At 56.7% G+C, this 25439-nt stretch overlaps 1 protein-coding gene across 3 annotated transcripts in view; it reads right to left on the bottom strand.

Moving 5' to 3' along the window:
* HDAC4 (histone deacetylase 4) overlaps window positions 1–25439 on the bottom strand; it is a 273029-nt gene that overhangs the window by 238068 nt on the left and 9522 nt on the right. For all 3 annotated transcript variants that reach the window (XM_049101240.1, XM_025463635.3, XM_025463633.3), the window contains exon 2: window positions 2938–3178. In XM_049101240.1, the coding sequence (XP_048957197.1) occupies window positions 2938–2959 (22 nt within the window). In that variant the 5' untranslated portion in view covers window positions 2960–3178. The remainder of the gene's footprint in view (window positions 1–2937; window positions 3179–25439) is intronic.

Raw genomic sequence — 25439 nt, forward strand, 5'->3', positions numbered from 1 at the left:
AGCAATAAAATCATAATGCATACCTCACCCAACACCAGAGGGAGTTTTAAAGAAAAACAGGGAAGAAAAAAATCACACACATCAAACAAAAGGGTCATTTTATCATCAGGGCAAAGCCAGCTCACAGGGAGGGACCAAACGCAGCCGGGCTGTCCCTGGCCTGGCGGGGCGCGCAGCAGGCCCCAGGGGAGCACGGGGAGGCGGACACCCAGCCAGGGAGTCTCAGTGCTGTGCCTCTTAGCAGCAGACACAGGCACAGAAACAGGACTCGGCCCCTCGGGTGCAGGAAAAGTGACACAGAACACCTAGAAGTTTCCCATTCGAAGCAGCAATCTGAACTGTTATTTCCCTTCTTCCCATAAACCCACTAAAACCGACATAAATAAAAAGACAAAAGGGTTTGTAGCAAAGCCAGATCATGGCAAAACAGCAGCACCAACACACAAGAAACTTGGAGGGGGGGAACCTCCTAGAAAAATACAAATCCCGTGGGATCACAGTGACGGGAAAAGGAGGGCGGGCAGCCCCCGACCCGGGCAGGCGGCAGCTAGAGAAGCAGAGAGAGCCACAGCTCAGCCCGACTCACGGCCCACCACGCTGCCAGGTACGGGGCCAGGGGCGCAGGGCACAGGCCCACCCCACCCCACGATGCACGTCCACGCCGACCAGGAGGGGCGAGGCTCGGGCTCACCCGGCAGCCCTGCCCACGGCGGCCCCACGGCACGACACACACCATCAGACGGGGGCAGCGACGGCGGCGAACACCAGCGGGCAAATTCTCCACGTAAACGGCAAAGGCTCTCGGAAGGAGAACCTGGGAGGCGGAGGCGAGTGTGCAGACACATGCTGGTCAGCTGAAGAAGCCACGGGCACGACTGCTCTTAAGAGACATAATAAACTTCTGGGCAAAGACGCATTAAATGAAGAAAAATACTACGTATTTTGTTAAGAGAACTGAACCACCAAGACATACAGTCATTAATTTTTAAATGCAGGAAAACACGCTGAAATACATAAAGCAGAAAATGGCCAGGAATGCAAAGAATATTGCACATTTTTGTGGAAACAGCACCAAGAAAAGAGTAAAGCTGTGGGAGCTCCATCAGCGGGTGAAGTTAGCGTGTGCGCGTAAACAGCCCACCGAGCACACACGCGTGTCAGTACACACTACGTGTGAGTGAGGAAACTTACGGCGCATGCAGACTTCTTCCGACACAGACACAAGAACAAAAGAGCACTCTTTCTCTCCAGATGCGTGGGTGGCGTGGACCAGATCTGGCCACGTCTCTGCAGAACCGTGCAGAACGGTGATGTAAACCCAGTCGCCGTCCTCCAGCACGCTGACAGCAGGGGACGGACTGCACCCACCCAGCGCTGGGGCAAACATACGTCATAAGCTGTAACCGACAAGGGAACCTGGGACCGCGGAGCCTGGAGGCCTGGAGCCACGTGACAGTGGACCCGCCGATCACGCCCCCCAACCCAGCGACTCTACTTCTTGGCGGGAGAAGTGGATAGAGACACTTGCAGGAGTGTATGTGCAAAACACACCCACGCTGATTGTCTGATGCCAACTTGGGGCTGCTACAAACAGTGCTGCAACCACAGAACCATCCATCAGTAAGCTATCAAAAATAAGTTAGATTTATATACATACCGGCATCAAAAGACACTCATGATACATTAAAACGAAGAAAAAAAAAAAAAAGCAGAGAAAGAGAACACAGAACCCCACATATGGAATGATTACACTCTATTCAAACGTTTGCACCCACGCCCCCCTGTGTTTACACACAGGAACAAGGCACACACCCCCAACGCGACGGCGGCCGCGCTCTGAGCAGGAGGAGAGCTGGCCACCACTCCGGGTCTACTTTACACACTTCGATCCAGACTGCTTAATTTTGCTTTATGCTTTGTATCAATCAATACGTGAACAATTTAAATCAATAAAGCTTTCATATCTAAATATAACCGGGAATCCTGCTCTCTGGAGCTTCTGACAGCTCTGATCAGAGCCAAAGGAAGGTGTGAGAATGTTCTGGAGCAGTCCCAAAGGCAGACACCTAGACCCTACACCTCTGCCCAACGGCACTGGGCCAGGCCCCAGGCACACTAATGGAGATGCGGTGCCACTGGGACACCTAGCATCTGTCCGGGCCAGCCACCACCTCTCCCTCACATGGATGCAGGGCAGACCCGACAGCTAAGGGCCCTTAAAGGCCACGCTGCACTGGGCGGCAGACGGCACTGGTTCCGCAGGAGGCCAGGCCCGCCAGGCAGCCCTCCAGGCCTTAACCAGGTACATGCACTGTGGCTCTGCAAGGGGACGAATGTGTGTGCCCGGGACACCTTTCTGAGGCTCAGAGCCCCACAGACATGGTTTCTAATCAATCCATTTGGCCACTTACTAGGTCTGTTGACCTTAGACCAGTCACTTCCTCCTCCAGGCCTGGGATTTGCAGGGCACCCTGAAGGCTCCACGCAGGCCACATGCTCTGTGCAGTGCCTAACACAAAGCACAACACCAGGGGCGACTCCCGAGGCCATCGAGGCAGACGCAGACCGGAGGCTGCCTCTTAGACTTGACCCAGAGGCCCCATCACAGAAACACTCCACCCCACAGGCTCCCTCAAGGACAAAGAAACTGAATGAGGAAATAACTCTCCAAATCATAGACGGCCCCAAACGTCACCTTGCTCGTAAGTACAAGTCTCCTCCCCTGGCATCAATGGAGACCACACACCATTTGGGCCGCATGCAAATTGAAGCCAAAGACATGACCCCAAACCACCGAGATGAAGAACCCACAGTCTAATCTACACTCAGTGGTCATAAACCAATAGTGGCCACGCGGCGAGCCAGAGCGGTCCCACGATTGCATCTTCTAGAGGAGAGCGGTGCTGGCCGCCAAGAGAAGCGCGGGCCTCGCCTTACCTGGATGGCTTTGGGAGCTCATTGCTAGCAGCGTCTACTCCTTTAAGCGGCTCAAAGCGGCTCACAACTTCCACGTAAACGACAGCTCCAAAGAGCCCCCAAGTTCCACGGACACATACAAGTGCAGCGGCAGGGAGTGTTGGCGCGCAGCCTCGGGAACCCCCAGTCTTGCCGACCACGCGGCGCAGGCCGAGGCATCCAAGAGGCGGGCAGGGCTCCTCCGCGGCTCTCACGAGGTGACCTGCGTGGTGAGAGAAGGAAGAGCGGTGTCAGTGACGGGGGGACGGCTCTTGGGGACAGCGACTCTAACCACAGAAACAACGCGGTCGTGCCCGCTGATCTTATCACGGGTGTGCAAACGGGCCCGTGTGGGATCGGTTCTGCCGACACAAACCACTTGGGGGCTTTGCTAGCAAGCAGGTGTGAAGACACGATACGGAGCCGCGGCTGTCAGCCCGCCCGCCCCCACCCGGCCAAGGCCCAGACGTCCGCACCCCTGTGGCCACGGCCTCCACTCGGCTTCCCCCGCCGCGCCGGGCCCCTGCTCCATGGTTACCGGCCTCCCGGTGTGCTTCCCGTTCCTCACTATAAAAGCATCTGTGCTCATCACCGCTAAGTGTTTCGAGTCCACCAGGACGCCGTGACCGGGGCCAACACTCAGTCCCGTTCGGACCTGTGTCCATGCTGTTTCTCTTTGCCTTTCCCACACGAAGCACCAGCTCTACAGCCGTGTACCCCGTTCTCTGGGCGGGTGCTAGAGCCAGGAATGTTCCGATGTCACCGGCAACTCACGGTACCACCACGTCCAAGGCTGCTTCCTATTCCACGTGCGGCAGAGGCTGCCCGCCTGCCTCCCCCCTCCCAGGGGCTGCCTCCCCACCTCAGGTGGCACCGTCCTCAGAACTGGGGCACAGAGGATGCAAGCCAAGCTCATCAAATCCTCTCCCCGAGACCGCCGTCTGCTGTAGAACACAGCCGCCCAGAGACATGTACGAGAACCCCTAACCGGCTCGTGTCGGCCCGTGTGTCTATGGAGGCGTCATGGATGAGCTCTTACACACTCGCCCGTGACTCCACCATCACAAAGTAGAAACAAACCAAGAACGCTGTAACGATGGAAAATCTACTGACCCTGACCCCCTACCCCTCCCCGCTGAGGCCTCTGTCATGATGTGATAGATTCCTGGTCTTCATTAAATCATTCAAGGATCCTTCCTTTGCCTGTTGCTGAAACTCAGAGAACCCTAACCAGTGCGCCAGGAGAAGGACTGCCCTGCAGACTAGCCATCTCAGTGGTTTCCATGACACGTCATCCGTAACGCCATGAGCGATGTCCTCACAACTGTTGTCCTGCATCTGGTTGTTTCCTCGGGAAACACAGTGACATTTTATCTCACGTTCGAACTTTTCACTCTATCTCTTGAGCAGAAAGATAGACCATTGTCTTGAAGACAAGGTAAGCTGTTCCTTTTGCAAATGGCAGATGGCTCCTGTGGGTCACAGCTTGGCTGGGTATAAAAGTCTGAGGACACAAGCAACTTCTCCCTGGAAACCTTCAGACCCGGCCCCGCCCTCGGCACGGCACGAAACCCCACGTCCAGCTTGAGGACATCTCTTGCCTAGCTGACCCCGGGGGACTGAGCTTGGATGCTGCTGCTGCTGCCATCTTCTTCAGTCTGGATTCTACGAGAATCTTCCTCTTTCCTCTTGAAATTCATAAATGTTGCCAGAGGGTACAAGAGCCCATTCTCATTTATTTTGCTCCAAACATGAATCTTTCAACACATACAGGTCTCTTTTCTGCTCCAGAGAATGCTCTTCAACAGGGCTGGGATTACTATTATGGGGAAACTTGTTCTGGCTTCCTCGGTGACCCGCCCTGATCTGGCTGGCATCCCCCCTCATCTCTGCCTCTCCTGCCACTGGCCCATTGCTGTTTACCTGGCATTCCTGGGCATCTTCTCAACTATGTTCCCCGCAGCACGGCTGCTATTTTCCACGGCATCAGTTTGATTCCTTACGGCCTCTACTACCGACTTGAACTAAACCCCAGACTCCCCGTTTACAACCATTTCCCTGCACAAGCCATTCCTTTCTCTCCTCCGCTCACACACCCCCTCTGCCTCGCCCGTCCATAGAGCCATGGCTTCTCACCACCAGAGTCTTTTGAAATTTCTGTTTTCTGATTCTGACTGTGAACTGCTTTCAGAGGCGTACTCGTCTTCTGCATTTCCAGGTATTTCCTTTTTCACCACATTCTGGGAGACCCCATGTGGGGATTTTCTGTTCATTCATCCTCAAATAAGAATAGCTCCAGACAAGACTTGAGTTTTGCCAAAAGGCCACGTGTACTTGCTCCTACCCCATCCCGTGTCCACTGTAACGCTGGCCAAAATCTGCTTCTCAGAGCTACACCTCTGGCAGCTGAAATGCGCAGTCCCCAGCCCAGTGCCCAGCAGGCTCCAACCCAGTGCCTCTTGCCAGACTGAGATGGACTCTCTTCCCAACAGCGGATTAAACACAAAACAGAAATTTCTGCTAGGCTACAACGTACATGTTGTGGATGATCCTCGCCCTCTGCAAAACTCTACTAAAAATACCACGGCTTATGAAAAAAAATAAACAATGAGGTTGGAGTGGACCATTCGAAACTGCAATTTAATAACCAGGACACCACAGAAATCAATAACAACACTAATAAAAACATGACCATAGTGTTTGTAAAAAGACATGTAAAATTCCTAATAAATAGAAAGTCCTGCAAATGTAGAATTTTACTGTGGCAACAGTTTTATGAGGGAGAATAAAAGGAAGAATTGAAGCCTCTGAGTTATGGAATCGGGGACAAAACGTTACGATGGAGAAAAACCGTGCGGCAGAGCACGTGGCCAAAAGGGGCAGGCAGGAGGCAGAGCTGGGGTGGGAACACACGCACACACAAGCAGCAGGACACTCCTCGTGGATTACCACGCTCAGCGGGACAGTCCTTCGAGTTCAAATCCTGTTCCCTGATAATAGAAATCATCCACGTATAGCAAAAAATCAGGTATGACCCAGCTCAACTTCCGCCCTGCAGACACCCTTTCCCATAAACCGGCAGCACACGAGCCGCTCCGTGTTATGAAAGCAGGCTTTGTTACAGGACAGACTGTATGAAGTGGACTCATTTCCGAGGGCTGCCATAACACCACACCACAGACCAGGTGGCTTAAAACAACAGGAATTTTATTGTTCACAGTTCTGGAGGAGGAAAGTTTCGCTAAGTCTGCAATCAAGGTATCGGCAAGGACATCCGCCCCCTGAAAACCGTAGGGAAATCCTTCCTGCCTCTTCCCAGCTTCTGGTGGTTGCTGGCAATCTCTGACACTCCTTGGCGCGCTGCCTTCGCCACCACATGGCTTCTCCCCGTGTCCCTGCCTTCACACGGCCATGTTCTTCTAAGAACACCAGTCGTATTGGATGAGGGGTTCAACCCACCCAGTATGACGTCATCTTAACTAATAACGACAGCTGCAAGAACCCCACGTCCAAAGAAGGTCACATTCCGAGGTCCTGGGGGCCAGGCCTGCAGTGTATCTTCTTGGGGAGGGAGAACACGAAGGCACGATTCCACCCCTCCCGCCCGGTGTGCTCTGCACCGTGGACTCTTCCTGGCTGCTCCTGTAGCCGCCTCCCCCACTGCCTCCTCGTTTTACAGCCCTCTCATCAGGCCCAGACCACGTTCTACGCAGACCAACTCTTTCTGGAGCCTATCAGTATCAATGAGGAACACACCTCTCCTCAGTATCAATGAGGAACACACCACACCTCTGTGAGGAGCACAGAGCCACGGGGCTTGCCGGGCAGCTCCATGTGGCACAGGGACAGGTGCTCAGTGTCCTGCTGGGTTCACAGGGTGACTCTGTAAATCCCAGGAGACGGTGGGGAAGGAGGGTTCCCTTTGTGCTCTCAGGTGAGCCACCGACTGCATCACTCAGCCTGGGTTCTCCAGCTTCAGGCACGCTGAGGCTATCAGAAGAGGCTGCACCCTGGGTCATTAAGTGAAACCAAAGAGGCCTCACCAGAAACGTCCAGCCAGCTCTTTGCGGGAGAGCAGAATGGCTAAGAGCACAGGGATGAAAACCAAAACTGCCCCAGGCCCGGGGTCTGAACCTCACATCACTATTTTAGCACAGGACCTCGAGCGAGGTACTTGACCTCCCCGTGTCCCATGTGCTGACCCACGGGAAGGGGAAGGCAGATGGGCAAACAGCAGCATCCTCGAGGCAGGACTGGACATGGCTTGGAGAGAGGACGTCATGCACTCTAAATTGTACAACACATCTTCCGCAAGCACTACGGATCCACTACAGGCTGCCTACAAGGGATCCACTTTAACTGTAAAAATACTAATAGGTTAAAGTTAAAAGATGGAAAAAGATAAATCATGGAAATACTACTCAAAAGCAAGCTGTGACAGCTACAGTAGTATCAGACAAAGTAGATTCTAAAGAAGGACCATCATCGGGGTTTTCACCCCAACAGAGAGGACGTAACCACAACATTCATGCACCAGTAGCAGAGCTCCATACACGAAGCAAAAATTAATAAAAAGGTAAGAAGAAATGGACAAATCTATTATAGTTGGAAATTTCGACTCTGCTCTCAGTAACCGTGAGAACAAATAGACGGGAAATCACTAAGAAGAGAGAAGACGAGACCGCAACAGTGTTGACCCAACACCATCAACAACACAACACTCATCTCGTTCCTCACGTGGTTTTTTTTTTTCCCTCACGTGGTTTTTTAAAAGTGAACACAGAAAACCTGCTGAGACAGACCAAAGAAATAAAATCTTAAAAAAAAAAAATGAAAACAAAAAAATCAAACCATGTTCTCTGAGTAAATTGAAATTAGATGTCGAAAACAGAAAGATAGCTGGGAACTCCAAACAACTGGAAACCAAATAATAGACTTCATGGTCAGAGAGGAAATCGGAAGCATCCCTGCCCTATGAAAACCTGCAGTACTTAGCAGGAGGTCTGTAGCATCAAATCCCCGCATTATAAAGGGAGGTGTCAACTCCAGCACCTCAGGTTTCACCTTAAGAAACTATATAAACAAGAATAAATCACAACCAAATAAGCAAAAAAAAATAACAAACAGCAGAAACCAGTGAAATAGGGAAAAAAAACAATGATCTAAAAATCATTGCTTAAAACCAAAAATTGATTCTCCGAGATCATAAAATCGACAAACCTCAAGCTGAACTGACAGAAAAAGTAAAGAGAGAAAGAAAACACAAGTTACTAATATCAAAAAAAGCGAGAGGGGATTAACCACGGGCCAAACAGATACTAAGGGGACACTAAGAGCATATGGGAAACGGCCTCGTGCCAGCAAGTGTGACGGTGTTGATGAAATACACGAAGCCCGTAAGGGACCCGAGGGGGGCTCCCGAGGAGCAGAGGGCCCCGAAGAGGGCACCCGCACGGCCGCGGAGCCCTGGGGGAGCCCCGGAGGCGGAGCTGGGCCTCCCGGCAGGCGCAGGCAGGGCACGCAGAGGGGACGGGCGCAGGCAGGACGGCAGCGCCGGGAGGACCCCGTCTGAGGCCCCAGCCCAGTCCCGGGGCGCCCGGCTGCTGGGTGGGACACGGCGACACGGGGACTCCAGGGCCCGGGAAGGGCAGGCGGGCGGCCCGAGAGCCGGGGAGAGCCGGAGGGACGCAGCTGCGCCTTGTCGCGGGCTCACGCTGCCGACGTGTCCCCGCAGCCCCGCCACCCCGGGCCGCTGTAAGCCCGCGACAGCCGCAGCGGCCCGGCCCATGGCGGCCGTGCGACCCAGCGTGCCCCAGCCGTCCTGGGGCCGCGCCAGGAGCCACCTCGAAAGGGCTGAGGCCCCGCCAGGGGCAGGCGCGCTCCGCCCTCAGAGGCCCCGGAGACGTCCAGGGCGCGTGTGAGCCCCAGAGCCCCGGGGCGGGCACCCGAGGGCGGGCGCGGCCAGGCGGGCGGGAGGCGGGCATCGCGCCACCAGGGCCACCCAGCCCGGGGAGCCTCAGCGGGGACGCCAGGCGAGACCAAGGGGTCAAGGGGCGGCCGCCCCACCCACGGTGAGCGCAGCCCTGCGGGCGAGGCCGTGGCCGGTGCAGCCCTCGCGCCTCGCCCTCCGCGCGGGCATCTCCTCAGGCGGCGCCTCCTGCACGAGCCAACGCAACACGCACAACACACGGCAACACACCAGGAATTTACGGTTTAAATGAAATAAAATCCAAGCCCAATACAGCTCCTTTTGTCTCGAGGTAAACGTCTCACGACACTTCACTCCCCAACAGATTATTGCTTTTCTAAGAAAACCACGTAGCACCTGGTACCGAGACCTCAACAGTAACGGGGGCCCGAGGTTTCTGGAAGCTACTCACGACGGGCAGCGCCAGCCGGAATGCGCCGTCTCTGGCTGGAGTATACACTCCTGATAAAATTAAACAAACGCTGAACGCATCATGACCTGAGACACCGCTGCTTTTACGACTGCGTTCTTCCCGGATTTATGACCTGAATTAAAAGACCACATTTGGAAGGGTGAGCAGGAGAAGAATCTGGAATTCTGACTCACGGCACCTTTAGGGAGACAGGCACGGGCGCTCTCCGTGCTGGGCAGTCTCTGACACAGAGCACGTATTTATATAAAGACATCTCTCGCTTTATTTTTATTTCTGCCCCATACAGAATAAATGAAAGTAAGTGCGTCACTACGGCTTAATTGTGTGCTAATATTTCCTTCAACCAAATGTCTGGCTCTAGGATTACCTATAGTTCACTCCTGCAGCTGCCCTTAAAATGTTTCGTTGACCTAATTTCACAGAATGAGCCATAAACCTTCCAAAGAGTAAAAGTCTTAGAAACTATAAATCCTTAAGGGAACATTCTTTTAAAAATCGTATTAAGTGACCACAAAGAAATGTGGCAGGGCAGAGAGGACACGTCTCCTCGCTCGCCACAATCCCCTGCACCCCGTCACACGGGCAAACGATGACCACGGCTCAAAGTCCGAGCTCCTCCCCGCCACGGCCTCAGCCTGCCCGGCTGGTGGGAGAAGAGCAAGCTGTTCGCCAGAGCCAAGCCAGCGCCAGGAGCCACAGGAGCGCAGCAGCCGACGGCACCCCGGCGCAGGACGGGCACCGCAGACCGTCAGCTGCAGGCGACAGGGAGCCGGGGCTCGGGTCCGGAACGAAGCCAAGACACCCCTCTCACCACGTCCACTCAACGCCATACCGGAGACGTTAGCCAGGACAGCACGGCGAGAAGTGGCGAAGGGCAGGAGGACCAGAAAGGACAAAGATCCTGCCTTATTTACGGACAGTATCCTGCGTACACACAAAACCCCAAACGGTGCGCCAGTCACTATCAACATCCCTATGTGAACTTATTTGACAAGATCCCTGGGTACAAGGTCGATGTACAAAAATCTACTGTTTTTTAACATACATGCTAAAAAAGGAGGGGGGGGGAGAAGCAGCTTTGAAAAAAGATGCCATTTACAGCAGCATCCAGGCAAGAATCCGGGCCTAGATGGGCCCAAGGACTCGTGAGAACGTTGACTGTGAAGGGAGGATGCAAGATCTACACGGACGGGAGCGCACACCAGGTGCCCAGACTAAGCAGTCCTCGGTTCAGTCTCGGCCACGATCCCACCAGAATCGGCCTGAAAACTGACAAGTGTATCTTAAACTGCACATCGAGGAACGAATGACCTGGAACGGCAACCTTGAGGAAAAACAGACACGGAACACTCCCACTACTCAATACCAAGATTTGTTATAAACCTACGTAATTAAGAGGCTGGTGTAAGAATGGGCAAAATAAGGAACAAGACCTTCTAGAATGAGACCAACACAAATATAGTAACATGAGTGCGATCCACGGGGAAAGGGGGCCTTTCAGGGACCAGTACTTGGGCTACTGGAACCTACACAGAAACGGAAAGGAGCCAGGACCCGGGCAGCACCTCGCTACGGAAATTAGCAGGAGACCCGAGCACAGACTCAAGGCCGGACAAGGAGGATGAGCCTAAAAGGCAACAGAGAAAAATATCTGCAGGGAGACAAAGAGGTATCAAATCGATTTAAAAACATTTTTTTAAAGACTGACAACAAAGGAAAGAAAAGGATACATTTTACTGCACCAAAATTAAGAATGTCCATGTATCCAAAGACCAGCGGAGGAGGGAAAAGGCGCCCAGAAAGCAGAAGAGACTCTGCCCAACACACCCCCAACGTAGGGCTGGCATCCACAATATAGAAATAATTTGTATAAATCGTTAAGAGAAAGGCAGACAACCCAAATAAAAAACGGGCAAGAGACGTGAACAGATACTTCTACCAAAGAGGATTCCAAGCGGCCAATCCCCCCATGAGGAAGCGCTCGCTCGGCATCTATAATCGCAGGCAAATAAATGCACATTAAAACCACAAGGGCACACTAGCAGAGCCAAGCGGTGGCAAGGATGCGAAAGGACGGGAACTCTCGCACTCGGCCACGAGGGTGTGGATTCCAGGGTGGACCACCGTGGGAATACGGACCGGGCATTCGCCAACCTGTTCCCCAGCAAAGCCACTCCTGGGTATGCACACAACAGAAATGCACACGGTGACGACACAGCAGCCTTATCTGGATAGCCGGAGCCTGGAAACCTCCCAAATGTCCATCGACAGCAGAGTGGATAAATAAATCTTGGCAGAGCCCTATCGCGGAACAGTTAGACCAGGGCAAACAAACTATACCTGCTCGCACAGCACGGTCGTATCCCACAATCGACGCCGGGCAAAGAGCGGCCACACCGGGGACACACCGTGTGCTCCGTGCGTATACGCTGCGGAAGCAGGTGGAACTACTCTGTGCTGCTGGGAGACACGACACCTGCCCCCGGGAGGAAGTGGAAGGAGAAAAAAGGGTTTGCGGGGTGTTGGTCACGTTCCGTTTCCTGATCCAAGTGAAGATCAGCGAGAAAGTTGACGCTGGAAATTCACCCCCTTGAACCCTTCCGGCCTGGAGACAGAAGGAGAACCAGCTACTCAAAGACCATCTTGATTCAAAGAAAGATCCAAAATAATACCTACCTGGTGGGTCCATTCCACTTACACTATCGTACCTACATCTCCCAGCCAGTGGATAATTATTTTACGGTTCTTGCTACTATACTCTTACAATCAGCACATAGACAGCAAGTATTCGCCAAATTACCCCTCCTGAGACAATTACACCTCTCAGAAATAGGACAGCACCTCAACCTGAGTCCATGAGGACACAAACATGGGATGGGCAATTCAAACTGACGGAATATATGGAAGTCCCAATATATATGGAGGCCCCAGGTCAAGGTATCGGACAGAAAAAAATACCATGAAATGATTTTTTATTTAAATATTTCGAATTAAACACATCATGTGAGCATAATTAAAATGAATTTAAAATTTAATAAATTTTAATCAAAAAACAAACTCTTGATGGAGTCATTTTCCTAAGTCTTATTTATATGGTGAGTTTTATTAACAAGGATTATCTTCTTCAGTACATATCCTTAATGAAATATGGGCTGTAAAGTCGAGCAATTATGTCCTATAAGAGCGTCATTTTTTGATAGATGGTCACGCAGCAGAAGACTAAAGATTCTTTTCCCACAATTTGTTGGGACAGATTTATTTTTTAGATTCAGAACAGGCTCTACACTTGAAAGTAATAAAACACTATTTCAGTGTATTCTAACAGGAGTAGCATATGAAGCATCTCATGAAATCTGAGTAATGCAGGCTCCACTGAGCACAGCCCAGATCCCTCCACCTGCTCAGGAGGGCCCACAGGCAGACGGCGGAAGGGTAAAGGGATAAAGACACCCGCACAGCCAGGTGCTCTCACCCACACACTGAGGCACACAAGCACACGCTCACACACACACACCAACACACCTGCACTCACAAGCATGCGCTTGGGCACATAAGCACACAGGTATAAGCACAGGCTCATGCACACAAACACACACGCACACACAAGCACGCATGCATGCACACAGATGCATGCACATACACTTGCACACAAGCACACAGATGCATGCATGCAAACACACGCTTGCACACATAGCACAGATGCAAGCACAGACACATCCACACATACACTTGCACACATGACGCATGTATGCACACAGACGCATGCACACACACACTTGCACGCAGCACACCTGCATGCACACAGATGCATACACACACACTTGCACGCAGCACACCTGCATGCACACAGATGCATGCACACACACTTGCACACAGCACACCTGCATGCACACAGATGCATACACACACACTTGCACGCAGCACACCTGCATGCACACAGATGCATGCACACACACTTGTATACAAGCACACATGTATGCACAGACGCATGCACACACACTTGCACACAGCACACATGCATGCACACAGATGCATGCACACACACACTTGCACACAGAAGCACATATAGAACAACAACCTGTCAGGAACAGCCTAACATTGATTCTATCTAAAAAAAAAAAAAACAACCAGCCTCCCAGCCCTCTGGATCCTTTTTTGAGGTGACTACGTCTATTTACTGATAAATAACCATATCTTAGTTTTAACATGTATAAACTTCTTGACAAAATAAACTCGTTAGACTAAGAGTTCAAATGGATAAAGCATCCAGATAAAACAATACACTTGTTTCCCTTATCTGCTAAATAAAATAATTTTAGAAAAAAAGATTCTGAAAGGCAGGCAGGGAGCCCCAAGTAAAACTCGACAGATCATTTGGCATCAAAGGGCTGTGAGCGCACACACGGGACGGCTCTGGCCAGGGGCATCCCAGGCAGAGGGTTGCAATCCCCTGAAGGAACACAGGACTCGGAGGGGGGGACACAGGTCGCCCCGGGGCAGGCGACACGCAGCCCCGTAAACCTTCCACAGCTCCCACCACAAACGCAAGTACCCAGCACTTCAGCAGCGAGAAGCCAGGAACCTGCCCTCACTGACGGTCACATGAGAATGAGAAATAGCTCGGTGACCATGGACTCCGTGAGCCAAGTGACTGGTCAACTCCCATTAATAAAGGTTAAACCTCTTCCTTGCCCTGCTCTCAACCACAAGGAAAGCACTGTTTCCAAAAGTGGTTGTCAAAGAGTGGAACCAGGTCCCTGGGGGTCCCCAGGACCTGCACAGGGGGTCCGAGGGGCCCAAGCTGTTTTCACAGTAACACTGAGATGCTGTTTGCCTTTCTCACTCTCGTTCCCTCACAGGCGTACGGCGGAGTCTTCCAGAAATCACAACAGATTAAATGTTAGAGGCGGATATGAGAATCCAGCTGTCCTCTACCAAGCCAGACATTACAGAAACGGGCAAAAATGCTAAATGATGCCTCTCTTCTCACTACATTCTTCGTTTAACATAATAAACATTTTTCATAAAAAAAAAAAAACATTGTCGTATTACTATGTAATGGATTTAGTTTTAAATGGATATTTAGTTTCTAATGTAGTAAGTATCCGTAGACATAAGCCATTTAAGCAACAGCTCTCTGGGGTCCCCACTCGTTTGCAAGAATGTAGAGAGATGGGAGACCAGAGTTTGAGAGCCGCTGCCACGCAGATGTATCCCCAACGTTCCCCTTAGGACAGACAGAGTCCGTGCGTCTGGGTGTAGATGCGAGAGACAGGGCCTGGGATAGGTGAAGGCGCTCGGCTGGGAGGAATTCGGGGAACAGTGATAGAGGGCATGGAGGGCATCGTGGACGGACGGCCCAGGGCAGAAGCCAGCCCCCATGGGTGCTCCCCCTCCGCTCCATGGACATGGTCCCCACAGAGCAGACTGGCCTGCTTGCCGGGTCCGCACAGGCTCGGGCAGAGAGTGGGGTCCCCCAGATGAGAGCAGGGGAAGGGGCAGGGCCACTGGCGCCTGAGCAAAGAGGGACGCAGTCCCCCCACCTGTCCCCAAAAGGCTGGCCTCTCCTTTACTACCTCTCACTACCTCGTGGTGCACATTCCTCCCGACTCGGGACTGTGAACAGGTCCCCATGAGGCCGGAGACCAGGTCCGGGGCAGGCAGCACTTCCTGTTTCCACAGATGGGGCATCTGCACCTGGAGCGGGCCTTCCCAGACCCCAATTTCTCTGAACTCCAGGCAACTGAACCCACTGAGTCAGGCATGACTGTCAGAAAGGGGAGGGGGTCCAGTCGCCCTGGATGTTCCCCCAACGCCACCCCAACCCCCGGGGTCAGCACCGCCGGCCGACCTATCGAGTGGGACCCAGAAGCCGTGGATCACCCGGGCACCCGGGCACCCGCACCGGTGCATCCCTGGGCGGCACCAGGAGCCCGGGCCGGAGGTAGAGGGAAGCAGGAGCCCCGTGGATGCTGCAGCCCCGGCAAGCTCCGGGCTCAACTCCGGTCTAGACCCGCGTGTACTGGCGCCGATCCCAGAACGTGCAGGTCAGAGCCGGAGGAAGAGCACAGCCAGGCGGGGCGGCAGGCGGTGGCCGCGGGGGCATCTCCGGCCAGCTTCGTCCCCAGAACGTGACTGTCGGCACAAAGAGGGGGCTGCCGAGGCCCACTTCCCAAACTGACTTCTCATCGAAGCTGTTGACAGGGAGTATTTTTGTTATAAAGAGAAAAACAGAGCTATTTTTATTTTAAAAGTACAGGAAAAGTGCTGCAGACAATCAAGACCCGGAACAACAGCCAACCTCCGCCCTGCTCCGGGCGTCCCCCGTCCGGGCCCGCGCTCGGGAGAGCACCTGCCCCTCCCCTGTGGGCCCGTGGCTGCTTCCACGGAACACGCAGGGGGCCACGGTCACCCTCGGATAGAAAATCACCCAAGAGACGAACCGGAAAGAAGGCATCACGGTGGAGAGAGGGCACGAGCGCTCAGAGTGCCATCCGTGTCCCCGCGAGGACTTCCCCCGGGGACAGAGAGCCCCACGCTGCCACAGCAGCAAGGCCTGGGGCGCTGGGCTCCTAGGACCACCCCCTCCTGTGTCTCATTGAGGGTCAAGGGAGAAAATAGGTATAAACCCCAAGTGCGGGGACGGGGGAGGCTTCGGCATGTGCTCGCTCCACAAGCACCTGTGCGTGGATGAGAGTGAGCGGCGGACTTCCACACCTGGCTTCCAAATCCTGAAGGAAAACCACTCTGAGGCAAGAATTCTGTACCAAACCGAGGTATGGATGAAGTCAGGGGACGAGTCCCTAAGGATGGCGGGAGGAAGGGGCGAGGGCCCAGACATGAAGTCGGTAAGTGGGCGGTGTCTGCGGGAACCCGAGGGGACACAGCTGAAGATGCGGGACCAGAGCCAAGAGAGCACCAAGAGCTACACCCCGACTGGTGGGTCCCTGCGGGCAGTAAGGGCACCTTGGAGAGCTGAGGATCAGCCGAGGACGTGCAGGTGTGAGCAACACCAGTGTGGCAGAGCGGCCAGCCCACGGCGAGGACAGAGCAGCCAAGCAGGAGGTGGCCAGGGAGGCTGGGGGCACGGGGAAGCAGGCCGCGGTGGGCAGGGCACAAGGGACAGGAAGGCCGGGATGGCGGGTGCAGACCACTCACCACTTGTCCTAATGGCCGGGCCTGGGCATCCCGTGGCCCACGGTGAGCCACATGCCACTGCCTGGGGGACAGACGGGAGAGCTGCCTCCGGACCAGACGGAGCACCTGACCTCACCGCCTCGCACAGCGTGGTGCGCTCCACACACCGCCTCACCTCCCATCAACAGCACCCGGCAGGGCACTCTACAGCCTAACCCACCCTCGGGTGCTCCCAGACGCTCCACTCGTGTCAACACAAGGATCCACACGGCAGGACCAAGGAGGAGTGTCATCTGGAAGATTACATGGGGGCGGGCGCTGTGCACTGGCCCCAAGCACTGTCAGGCGTTCTGCGCCAGCGCTTCCCCGGTGACATCCAGGAGGCCAGAGGGATGTGAGGCTCCACCTCTCCCAGGTACTACCCACCTGGACTGTGGGCACGCTTGTCCAGCCCAGACCCAGCCCCGACCCTTGTGGACAAAGTGTCAGAAAAGACGATGTGCGCCTGGTGGTCGCCCTCACGCGAATGGAGGTGTTACCACGGCACGGTCCTCTTCACAGCGGGGACCCCGCCTCGACTCCCACTGTGCTGCCCCAAAGCTTCGGCATATACTTCAATTTAGGCCCTTCAATGGCCCTAAAACAGGTAGGCAAATTCTGGGCAACAGTACTCCACCCGCAGCCCCTAAGGAACTGTCTGGTCCTAAACCCCTTGGCAGGCCCTCTAGACAGCACCCTGGCCCATCACCATGCCACGAGACAGGAGGGGTGCTCTGGTGACAGCCCGGGCCTAGACATGTGGTGCATCGGCCACTCTCCTGTGCAGACACCTGCCACACCTCGGACCTGCCACCAGAAGCCACTGCACCCGACAGACCAGGAGAAGAGGACCCATCAGCCACGGACCAGAGAGCAGGTGCTACTGGTCTGCCGTCCACCTCTGACGCTTGTTGGCCCCACCAAGCGTCCCTGGATACAGCCCGGGTGACCACATGTGGATGACAGTTAAAAAAACAGCAGGGGCTGGGGTGGGGGGCACTGGCGGTGTTGGTCAAAGGCACAAGCTCCCCGTTATGGGACGGACAAGCTCTGAGGACCTGACGCTCGGCACAGGGATGGTGCGTAGTAACCCTGTGCTGTGCCCTGGAAATTGCTGAGAGCAGGTCCTAAGTGCTGGTGGCGGCAGGGGTGTCTGCAGGGGCCAAGCTCACCGCGGGAGTCTCACAACCTGTGTCACACCAGCACGCTGCACGCTTTGAATACATACGACCCTATCTGTCGGTGGTGCCTCCATAAAGCTGGGAGCCCCAGCAGAGAGCAAAGGGGTATACGCTGCTGCCACAAACCGTGACGGTGCAGACATGGGCTGGCTGGGGGGAACCCCGGGGAACCGCATCCACGAGCAAGCCCAAGGCGGAATGTGCCCGGCAGGACAAAGCACGGCTGCACCGTGCTGACAATCAGAAAGCGCCAGCGCCTCGTGGACCAGTGGCCTTACAGAGAAGGCGAGGTACTCCCAGTCAGCTAGCTCCTCTGGGACAGCCCTAAACAGCCAGGCTTGGCCACCAGACCGGACCCTATTCCCACGAGCACTCACAAGGCCAAGGGACGTGCCCGGCCTGCAGAGCTGCAGCCTGCGGCGCCACCTCCTAAGGACAGCCTGGGCCACACTGCGTCGGGGCCACTCAACCACAGCCGAGGTGACGGCAGCCTCGGCTGCTAGGATCCTTCTTCCAAGTGTGCCTTATCCCCTCGCCTCTGGTCTCGCCTCTGAAAGCAGTCGCCTTTGGCACAGACTGTGCCAGCCCAGGAAAACGTCACCAGACAGCTCTGCTTTGCCTGCATCTGTCCCGTCGACACAGGTTAATGCACCGGCTAATTGCAGGGCTGTGTTCACGTGCCAGTGCCAGAGGACTAGCCCCACAGGCCCCGACGCCCCGACCACTGGGGCAAACAGGGCTTGGCCCGGCCGGGAAGGAGGCACCCCTGCAAGTCCTGGGGCCCACTGCAGGTGCGGGAGCCCCGAGAGATGCAAGCAGGCCACATCCAGGGAAAAACAGAAAAAAATGTGGTGGCATCGGATATATTGGCAATTATCAATAGACAAGTCCTCAAACACTTTGCACCTCAGCAGGTCCCCACGCAGTCCCAGACCGGCCCACCCAGACCCCAGGCTGTCTCCATGCAGTCCCTATACCTCAGTGTCAGCCCATCCCTGCACCCCTCTGCATCCCCAGTGCCCTGAGCCCTGCGGCCCCCGGGAGACAGCCTGAGCCAGCCGAGCGCCCACCAGCTGTCAGGCCACCCTGACTCTGCTCAGCTTCTTCTCCGTCCACGACACTTTCCTGCCTTCACCCAGGCCCCCAGGCCTGGCCGTGAGTCCACGCGGCCGTGCTGAGCTCCCAGCTGGGTGTCGCCTTCCCTGGGGCTCCCCTCCACTGCAGGGCCACCCAGTCGCCCCTTGCACTGCAGATGGCGGGTCCCTCTGCGCCTCTGACCTCTGACACAGTGCTGCCTCGGCGTAGGTCTCAAGGGAGGAGGGAGGGCAGGATCATGCCCATGAGCAAAGTTCAGCAGCTGAACCAAGGCGCTGAGCGTTGAGGGGCGGGGGGTGGGGGGACTCAGCTAAGCCCTGTCCTGGGCCTGCCTGCCATGGGAGACGAGTTCAGACCAAAGGCTCCCGTCTGGCAGGTGCCAGGGAGGCCAGCTATGAAACAGGAGAGGCACGTGGGGTCGGCGAGGCGGGACAGGCCAAATGTACAGCCCACGAGCCACGTCATTTAGGGAAAGGGAATGACACGGTCAGGCTTGGGGACACGGAGCACAGGAAAGGGACGGAATGGGCTGCAGAAGGCCAGACCTCTGCTGCAACCCGCTCGGTGACATCTCCAGGGGCTCCCTGGAAGTTGGCGTGTGCAGACACACACGCTTGTGTCCGCTTGATGTGCTATGTAACGTCACGGTATCACGCAGTACGCGGTGGGTTACGTCTACTTACTACCTGCGGTGTGATATTAACACACGGCACCTGCACGTGCACACGTATTTTATTAATCTGCATACACGTCTAATTACCGTATACACAAATCTCTGCCTCTTCCCATCTTTCCCGTCACAGTTGGTAAATGCAGAACAGTAAGAGCCACCGATCTTCAAAGAATCCAACAGAATTTATGTCTAATGGGTACAGAGATTAGGTTTTACAAGACGGAGAAGTCCTGGAGTCGGGTTATGCGACCTCGTGTACACACTCAGCACCACTGAGCTATGCACCCAGAACGGCTACGACGGCAAATTTTACGTGATGCGCTGCTTACCACGATTAAAAATGAAGGGTTTTTTATGAAAGCTAGACCTACATACACACAAACTCAGCGAGCGGCCCCGACGGTGTATTACGCGGCCTATTTCCCTTCCTCGTCCTCAACTTCACAGAAGCAGATGCGGAGGGAGTGTCGCTGTCCCCCTGGCCCCGCAACCTGTCCGAGAAATGCGGACGTGCATGGGTTACCCTCCCCGGAGCACACAGGGCCCTGACTGTGGAACGGCGGCCCCGGGTGGGCAGCGCCTCCAGGTCACCAGTGTCTGGTCACCTAAGACAATGACTGGAAGGGGCCACACCAAGCCCCCACCCCCCCACCCCCACACACCGGGACAGGTGAAGTGTACTCCAGGTGAGTGAGCTGTCACCAGACACGGGGCTAACACGCTGCACTCTGAGGACAGACACGCTCTCCACTCCAACAAGGTACCACCGGCCAGCGGGGCTGGGGACAGCGGGGCCGGGGACAGTGGGGCCAGGGACTGCAGGGCCAGGGTCAGTGGGGCCAGAGACTGCAGGGCCGGGGTCAGTGGGGCCGGGGCCAGAGGGTCCAGTGACAGTCGGGCCAGGGTCTGCGGGGCCAGGGTCCGCGGGGCCGGGGTCAGCGGGGCCGGGGACTGCGGGGCCGGGGACAGCGGGGCCGGGGACAGCAGGGCCAGGGTCAGCAGGGCTGGGAACAGCAGGGCCGGGGAAAGCAGGGCTGGGGTCAACGGGGCAGGGGACTGCAGGGCTGGAGCCAGCAGTGGGCACTTGGTGCTAGCATGTTCTGAACGTGGGGTTTACCGCTCAGCAAGACCCTCTCTTCTGATGCAGTCACCACCACAAAAACATGCCTCTTTGTTGTCTCCGACTACATCTGCATGCAAAACACACTCGAGCCAGGAAAATGTAAGTTCTGGGGAATGGAAACCCATTTTTCAAATGTGAAAGGCAAAAGAAAAGAAAGAGAAAGAGAAAACAAGGTACATTTTATTCGCGTGCAGAAAATGTAAACGAAAGCTGATATCCTTTCTTCACCCTGACCCGGTAAATGACGTAAGGAAACTGTCCCCGGCGGTTTCAGAATTACGATGTGAGTCCTAAGTGCGGTGGGCACCAGCCCATCTCGGTCCAGAGGCGTGTCACTTCCCTCGGTGCTGAAACAACTCAGCTCTGGACGACGAGAGCCCTGGGAGAGGAGCCCTCGAGTGGCCTCCCGCAGGCAGGGCGCTGGCTGACGGGGCGTCACCAGGCCACCACCCGGCTCCCCGTGGCACAGGCTCACGGGCGCGGCAGCTCCCCAGGCAGCGCAGGCCTCCGGGGCGGACCCGAGTGACGCGAAGCTCACGGGGCCCCGCGGGGCGACAGACTGCGATGTCACCTGAGGTCCCCGGATCTCTGCGCTCCTCGTGGCAATCAGCCGTGGCACAGAATCACACCAACACTAGCTGGTTTCCCAAGCGAGGCAGGGCACGCACCCACGTTAACAGATTAAAATTAGGCACCCTAATTATTAAACTGTCACTGTAAAAGCCGGAAATACCATTTTTTTAAATGAATAGAAGAATTAATGGATTTTTTTTATTTGCCTGCCTTTGTGATACCCAGCCTGTCTCTTCCTATCAAGGCACCCATCAAACATGCTTCTGCCACACATGCACATTAAATCATTAGTACTTTCCCCAGTTACAGCAACCGCTTATTGGTATCGCCGATCTCCTCTCCCAACTCAGTTCCTTAACGTTAGTGACACCGCAGATGCTTTAATAAGCAACACTCTCAGGCCATCCCAGAGAAATACTTCCCCTTCCACACCTTTCTGACCTGTAGCTCCCACCCGTAGTGGCCTGTGCCAGTCATCCGGGGGTGGCCACAGGGCTCTCAGCTCCACGCGTCCGAGAGGGGCTTTCGCCCAGAGGGCCACGGGCAGGGGGCCTCCCAGAGTCCTCCCCGAGGCCCCACTATGGGGAGGCCACCTCCGGTGGGAGTTTCTGCGACAGCTCACACTTTATCCAAACACTCGGGTGACATGTCCACTCGGCCCCATAACCACCACGTTCTACGCTTGTTTTACTGCGGCACCCATCGTACCGTACCGTCCACTGGCTTCATTCCCTTCACGCCAGGCTTCGGGGCCCAGGGGACACACCCATGTCCTGCGGCCCCTCCGTGGCTCCGGTGTCCCCGTGCCCCGTACCCACCTCCCTGCGGTGCCCTCACTGCCCTCGCCAGGCGGGCGGCCCCGCACTGCTTCTGCTGGCGAAGGTCACGGTCACAGAGTGGCCCCGTCCTTCACACTGCAACTCGGACGTCTCCGAGTTTGGAACCCGAAAGGAGGAGAAGAACACTGGCCGCTGGGAGAGCGAGCCAGGCTTGAACAGGCCTGGTGGCACTGGGCGGGGCGGGGCGGGGCAGGGCCAGGAACAGAGGCCGGGCCGGTTTCTTCACCACTCCAGCCAGAACAGGTACCTCCACACCCGGCTCCTCGGAGAACCCAGACACAGCCACACCAAGGACACAGCCCACGGTGAAACAGCAAAGGAAAGTTCGTTTCCAGATCCCACATGCTGGAAGCTGGCCCGGCAACCACAACATCTTCCTTTCTCTCCCAAGTCCCAAGTCTAGCACCGCAAGGAAGGGGCCCCCCGGTTCCGATATCTGCTGCCGTGCTCCCCCCCCGTACCCCGGTCCAGCTGTAGCACCCCCCCTGCAAGACGGGCCAGGGCGGGGGGCCCGGGATGCCTGCAGGTGTAGAGGACGGCCTCTCCCGGTGGGCAGCACAGGCCAACAAGCACAGAAACGCCACACGGGAGGGAACGGGACCGCGACTGAGAAGGCCGCGCAAGACGAAGACAGGGTAGTCTGAGCATCCGCTGCGTGTAGCGGAGCGCGGCACACTTTCACCTTCCAGAGCTGGGGGGGGCGGGGAGGCACGAACACCCCGGAGGCAGAGCCCCAGCAGGGCCTCGCTGCACACCCTCCTAGCATTCTCAGGCTTACACAAACTGCCCAGGACATCAGCCCGCGGGTCAGGGAGCAAGAAGGCCTGGAGACGCTCCCAGCTCCTGCTCTTCCACCCCGAGCACAGCTCCCGGGTGAGCCCAGGTGCAGACATGGGAACGTGGGAGCCCGTCAGGCGGGCCATCTATGGGAAGAGCCTCTTCTCGACTCTCCCTCATCAGCAGGCACCTCGGCACCCCAGCCCAGCCCCACAGTGGGAGGCGCTGGACGGCAGAAGTGGGCAGCGAGACTGGGTGGCCACACACACCGTCTGCTTCCTTACGTCTCACCCAGGCCTATGGGAAGGAGGCTGCAACTCGGCGGCAGCACAGCTCGGCGGCAGCACAGCTCGGCAGCAGAGCCAAGGCTCAGCAGCGGAGTCAAGCCTCAGCGGCAGGAAGTACCAATGCACATGCCTGGCCTAGCGCTACAGATTTCCGGCCCCGGGACTTCCAAGGGACAGTGTGACAACAGCACGACTCACAGCCCCTAACAGCGGCCTCCTCCTCTGTTCCTCCTAACAAGGCAGGAGGGGGACAGAGTCCAGGAGAAACGATGGTCGGGCTCTGCGACTGCAAGGGCATCACGACTACACCCGCCACCAGTGAATCGAAAGGAAACCACCCACCATCCAAAGCGGCGGCCTCGCAGCACTGTCCTGGACACCTAAGCAAGCCCCTGGCGCAGGTGCTCATGGAGGCCCAGGGCAGGAAAGCCCGGAGAACGGGGTGGAGGCAGCTCCGTGGGGCCAGGCAGAGGGCCATGTGAACAGGGAGCCAGGGGCGCAGCGATGAGAGGAGTGGGGACCACGGGAGGCCACCGCCAGAGCCAGGCAGGAGCCCTACCTCCAAGAGGAATACAGGGCCCGGGCCCAATGTTCCCCTCGAGGTCTCGTGGGCCAGCGAGCTGATGTGGACCAAGGAGCGCCCTCCACTGGAAAGGTTCAGGAGGAGCGTGGCCCCAGGGGGCAGGTCCCGTGGGTGCCCGGGGCAGCTGGAGGCTCAGGAGCCAGGAGGACCCTCTGAGTGACAGGCAGGAGCCCTCCAGGGGAGCTGCGAGGGTCACTGACCACGTCCGTGCCTGATGCCACAAGCACACCAGCTCCAGGGGTGCCCCTGGGCCTCAAGGAACCCCCTCTCCAGTCCAGGACAGAGAGAAGCCTGTCCCAGAGGCCCACAGGCAAGGCTGGCCTCAGCCGCGGCCCAATGGGACCGCGGGCCCGACAGGACAGACATCAACCCGCCTCCGTGCAGAGCTACGGCAGCCGGCCTGCAGCCCGGACCTGAGCGAGCCGGGCGCACGAGGATGGGGAAGTGGGTGAGAATTGCACGCCGTGGAGGGAGAATTTCATCACCCAACCGTCACCAGGGCACCTCATTCCAGAAACTGCCATTCCTCGTTAAGTGGTTGGTGGCCCAAGGCGAGTTGACATCAGGCCGCAGGAAGCACGGAGAGGAGCCAGCCTCTCGTAGTGTACACGTGTTCCATGTGTGCTCGTGCTAACACGCACGCGTCTGGGCATGTGTGCACGTGTGTGCGTGTCCACATGTGTACACGTGTGTGCGTGCCTGTCACTCACCACGTCCATACATCCCAGACCTTAACCGTGAGCTAAAGAAGGGAGGACGGGTAGACGTGGCCACCACGAGGTCCCCCGCCGGAGCAGCTGCCCCGCCCCCGGGCACCAGGGTGGCCACAAGCAGGGGCTGGGGCGGGGCGGGAACGTCTTGCAGCCGCCCAGATGAGGCCTGCACTGCCGTGGCCCCACCATACGCGGTGCAGCTGTGCACCTGCCCGGCAGGGTCCGCACGGCCAACACAGAGCCCAGGACGGCCTCCTCCACCCGGACCTCGGTGAGACCCCCTGAGGGAGGGGCGCAGGGCTGAGGCGCTCTGCCTCTGGCCGGGCCCTTCCCCGGGAGACCACCAGGCAGCACACCGCGTCCCCAGCTCGGCCAGCCCAGCAGCATCGTGTCCTCATTCTGCACAAACAGGCCTGGACCCGACAGGGAGAGGCTGCTCTGCAGCCTGTACGTGGCCGCGCAGGGGTGCACACCTGGACCCCTTTCTGAAATGCTGAGCCCCTCACTACCTGCCTTCCTGGCCCACACGCACACCGCACAAGGCGCCCTGTCCCTCGGGGCGGACAGCGGCACGCGCGTTCCCTGCAGGGCCGGGGGAGGGATGCGGCCTGGCTCAGACCACCCCCCCCCAGCCCACCACCCTGCTTCGGGGGCTGGCTTGCTCTCGCGCCTGCGGGGACTAAGAAGGTGGAGGGGACGAAGAGACGGCACTCTGTCCCACCACGGTGCCCAGCCCCAGAGAAGGATCCAGAATGCAGCTGGGTAGGGCCCCCCCCCGGGGGGGGGGCACAGGAAACTCCAGCCGGGCCAGAGCACCTCTCCGTGGCAGGCGTGGGGGCGGGGCCGCCGACCCCGTGTCTCGCCTCATCATAATCCTGCCACTGGAGACTCGCAGGCCCACTTTGCAGCTGAGTATCTGACCATTTGCACAGCGGAGGGTTGTGAGGCCGGGATCCTGCCACCACAGACCTGACCTCAACCTGACCTCAAGGCGCGCTCTCTGCACCGCACCCCCTGCCTGCAGAGCAGATGCGACCGTGACCGGCAGGCCTTTCGGAGCCAC

Source organism: Canis lupus, chromosome 25 (assembly GCF_003254725.2).
Source record: "Canis lupus dingo isolate Sandy chromosome 25, ASM325472v2, whole genome shotgun sequence".
Taxonomy (NCBI): domain Eukaryota; kingdom Metazoa; phylum Chordata; class Mammalia; order Carnivora; family Canidae; genus Canis; species Canis lupus.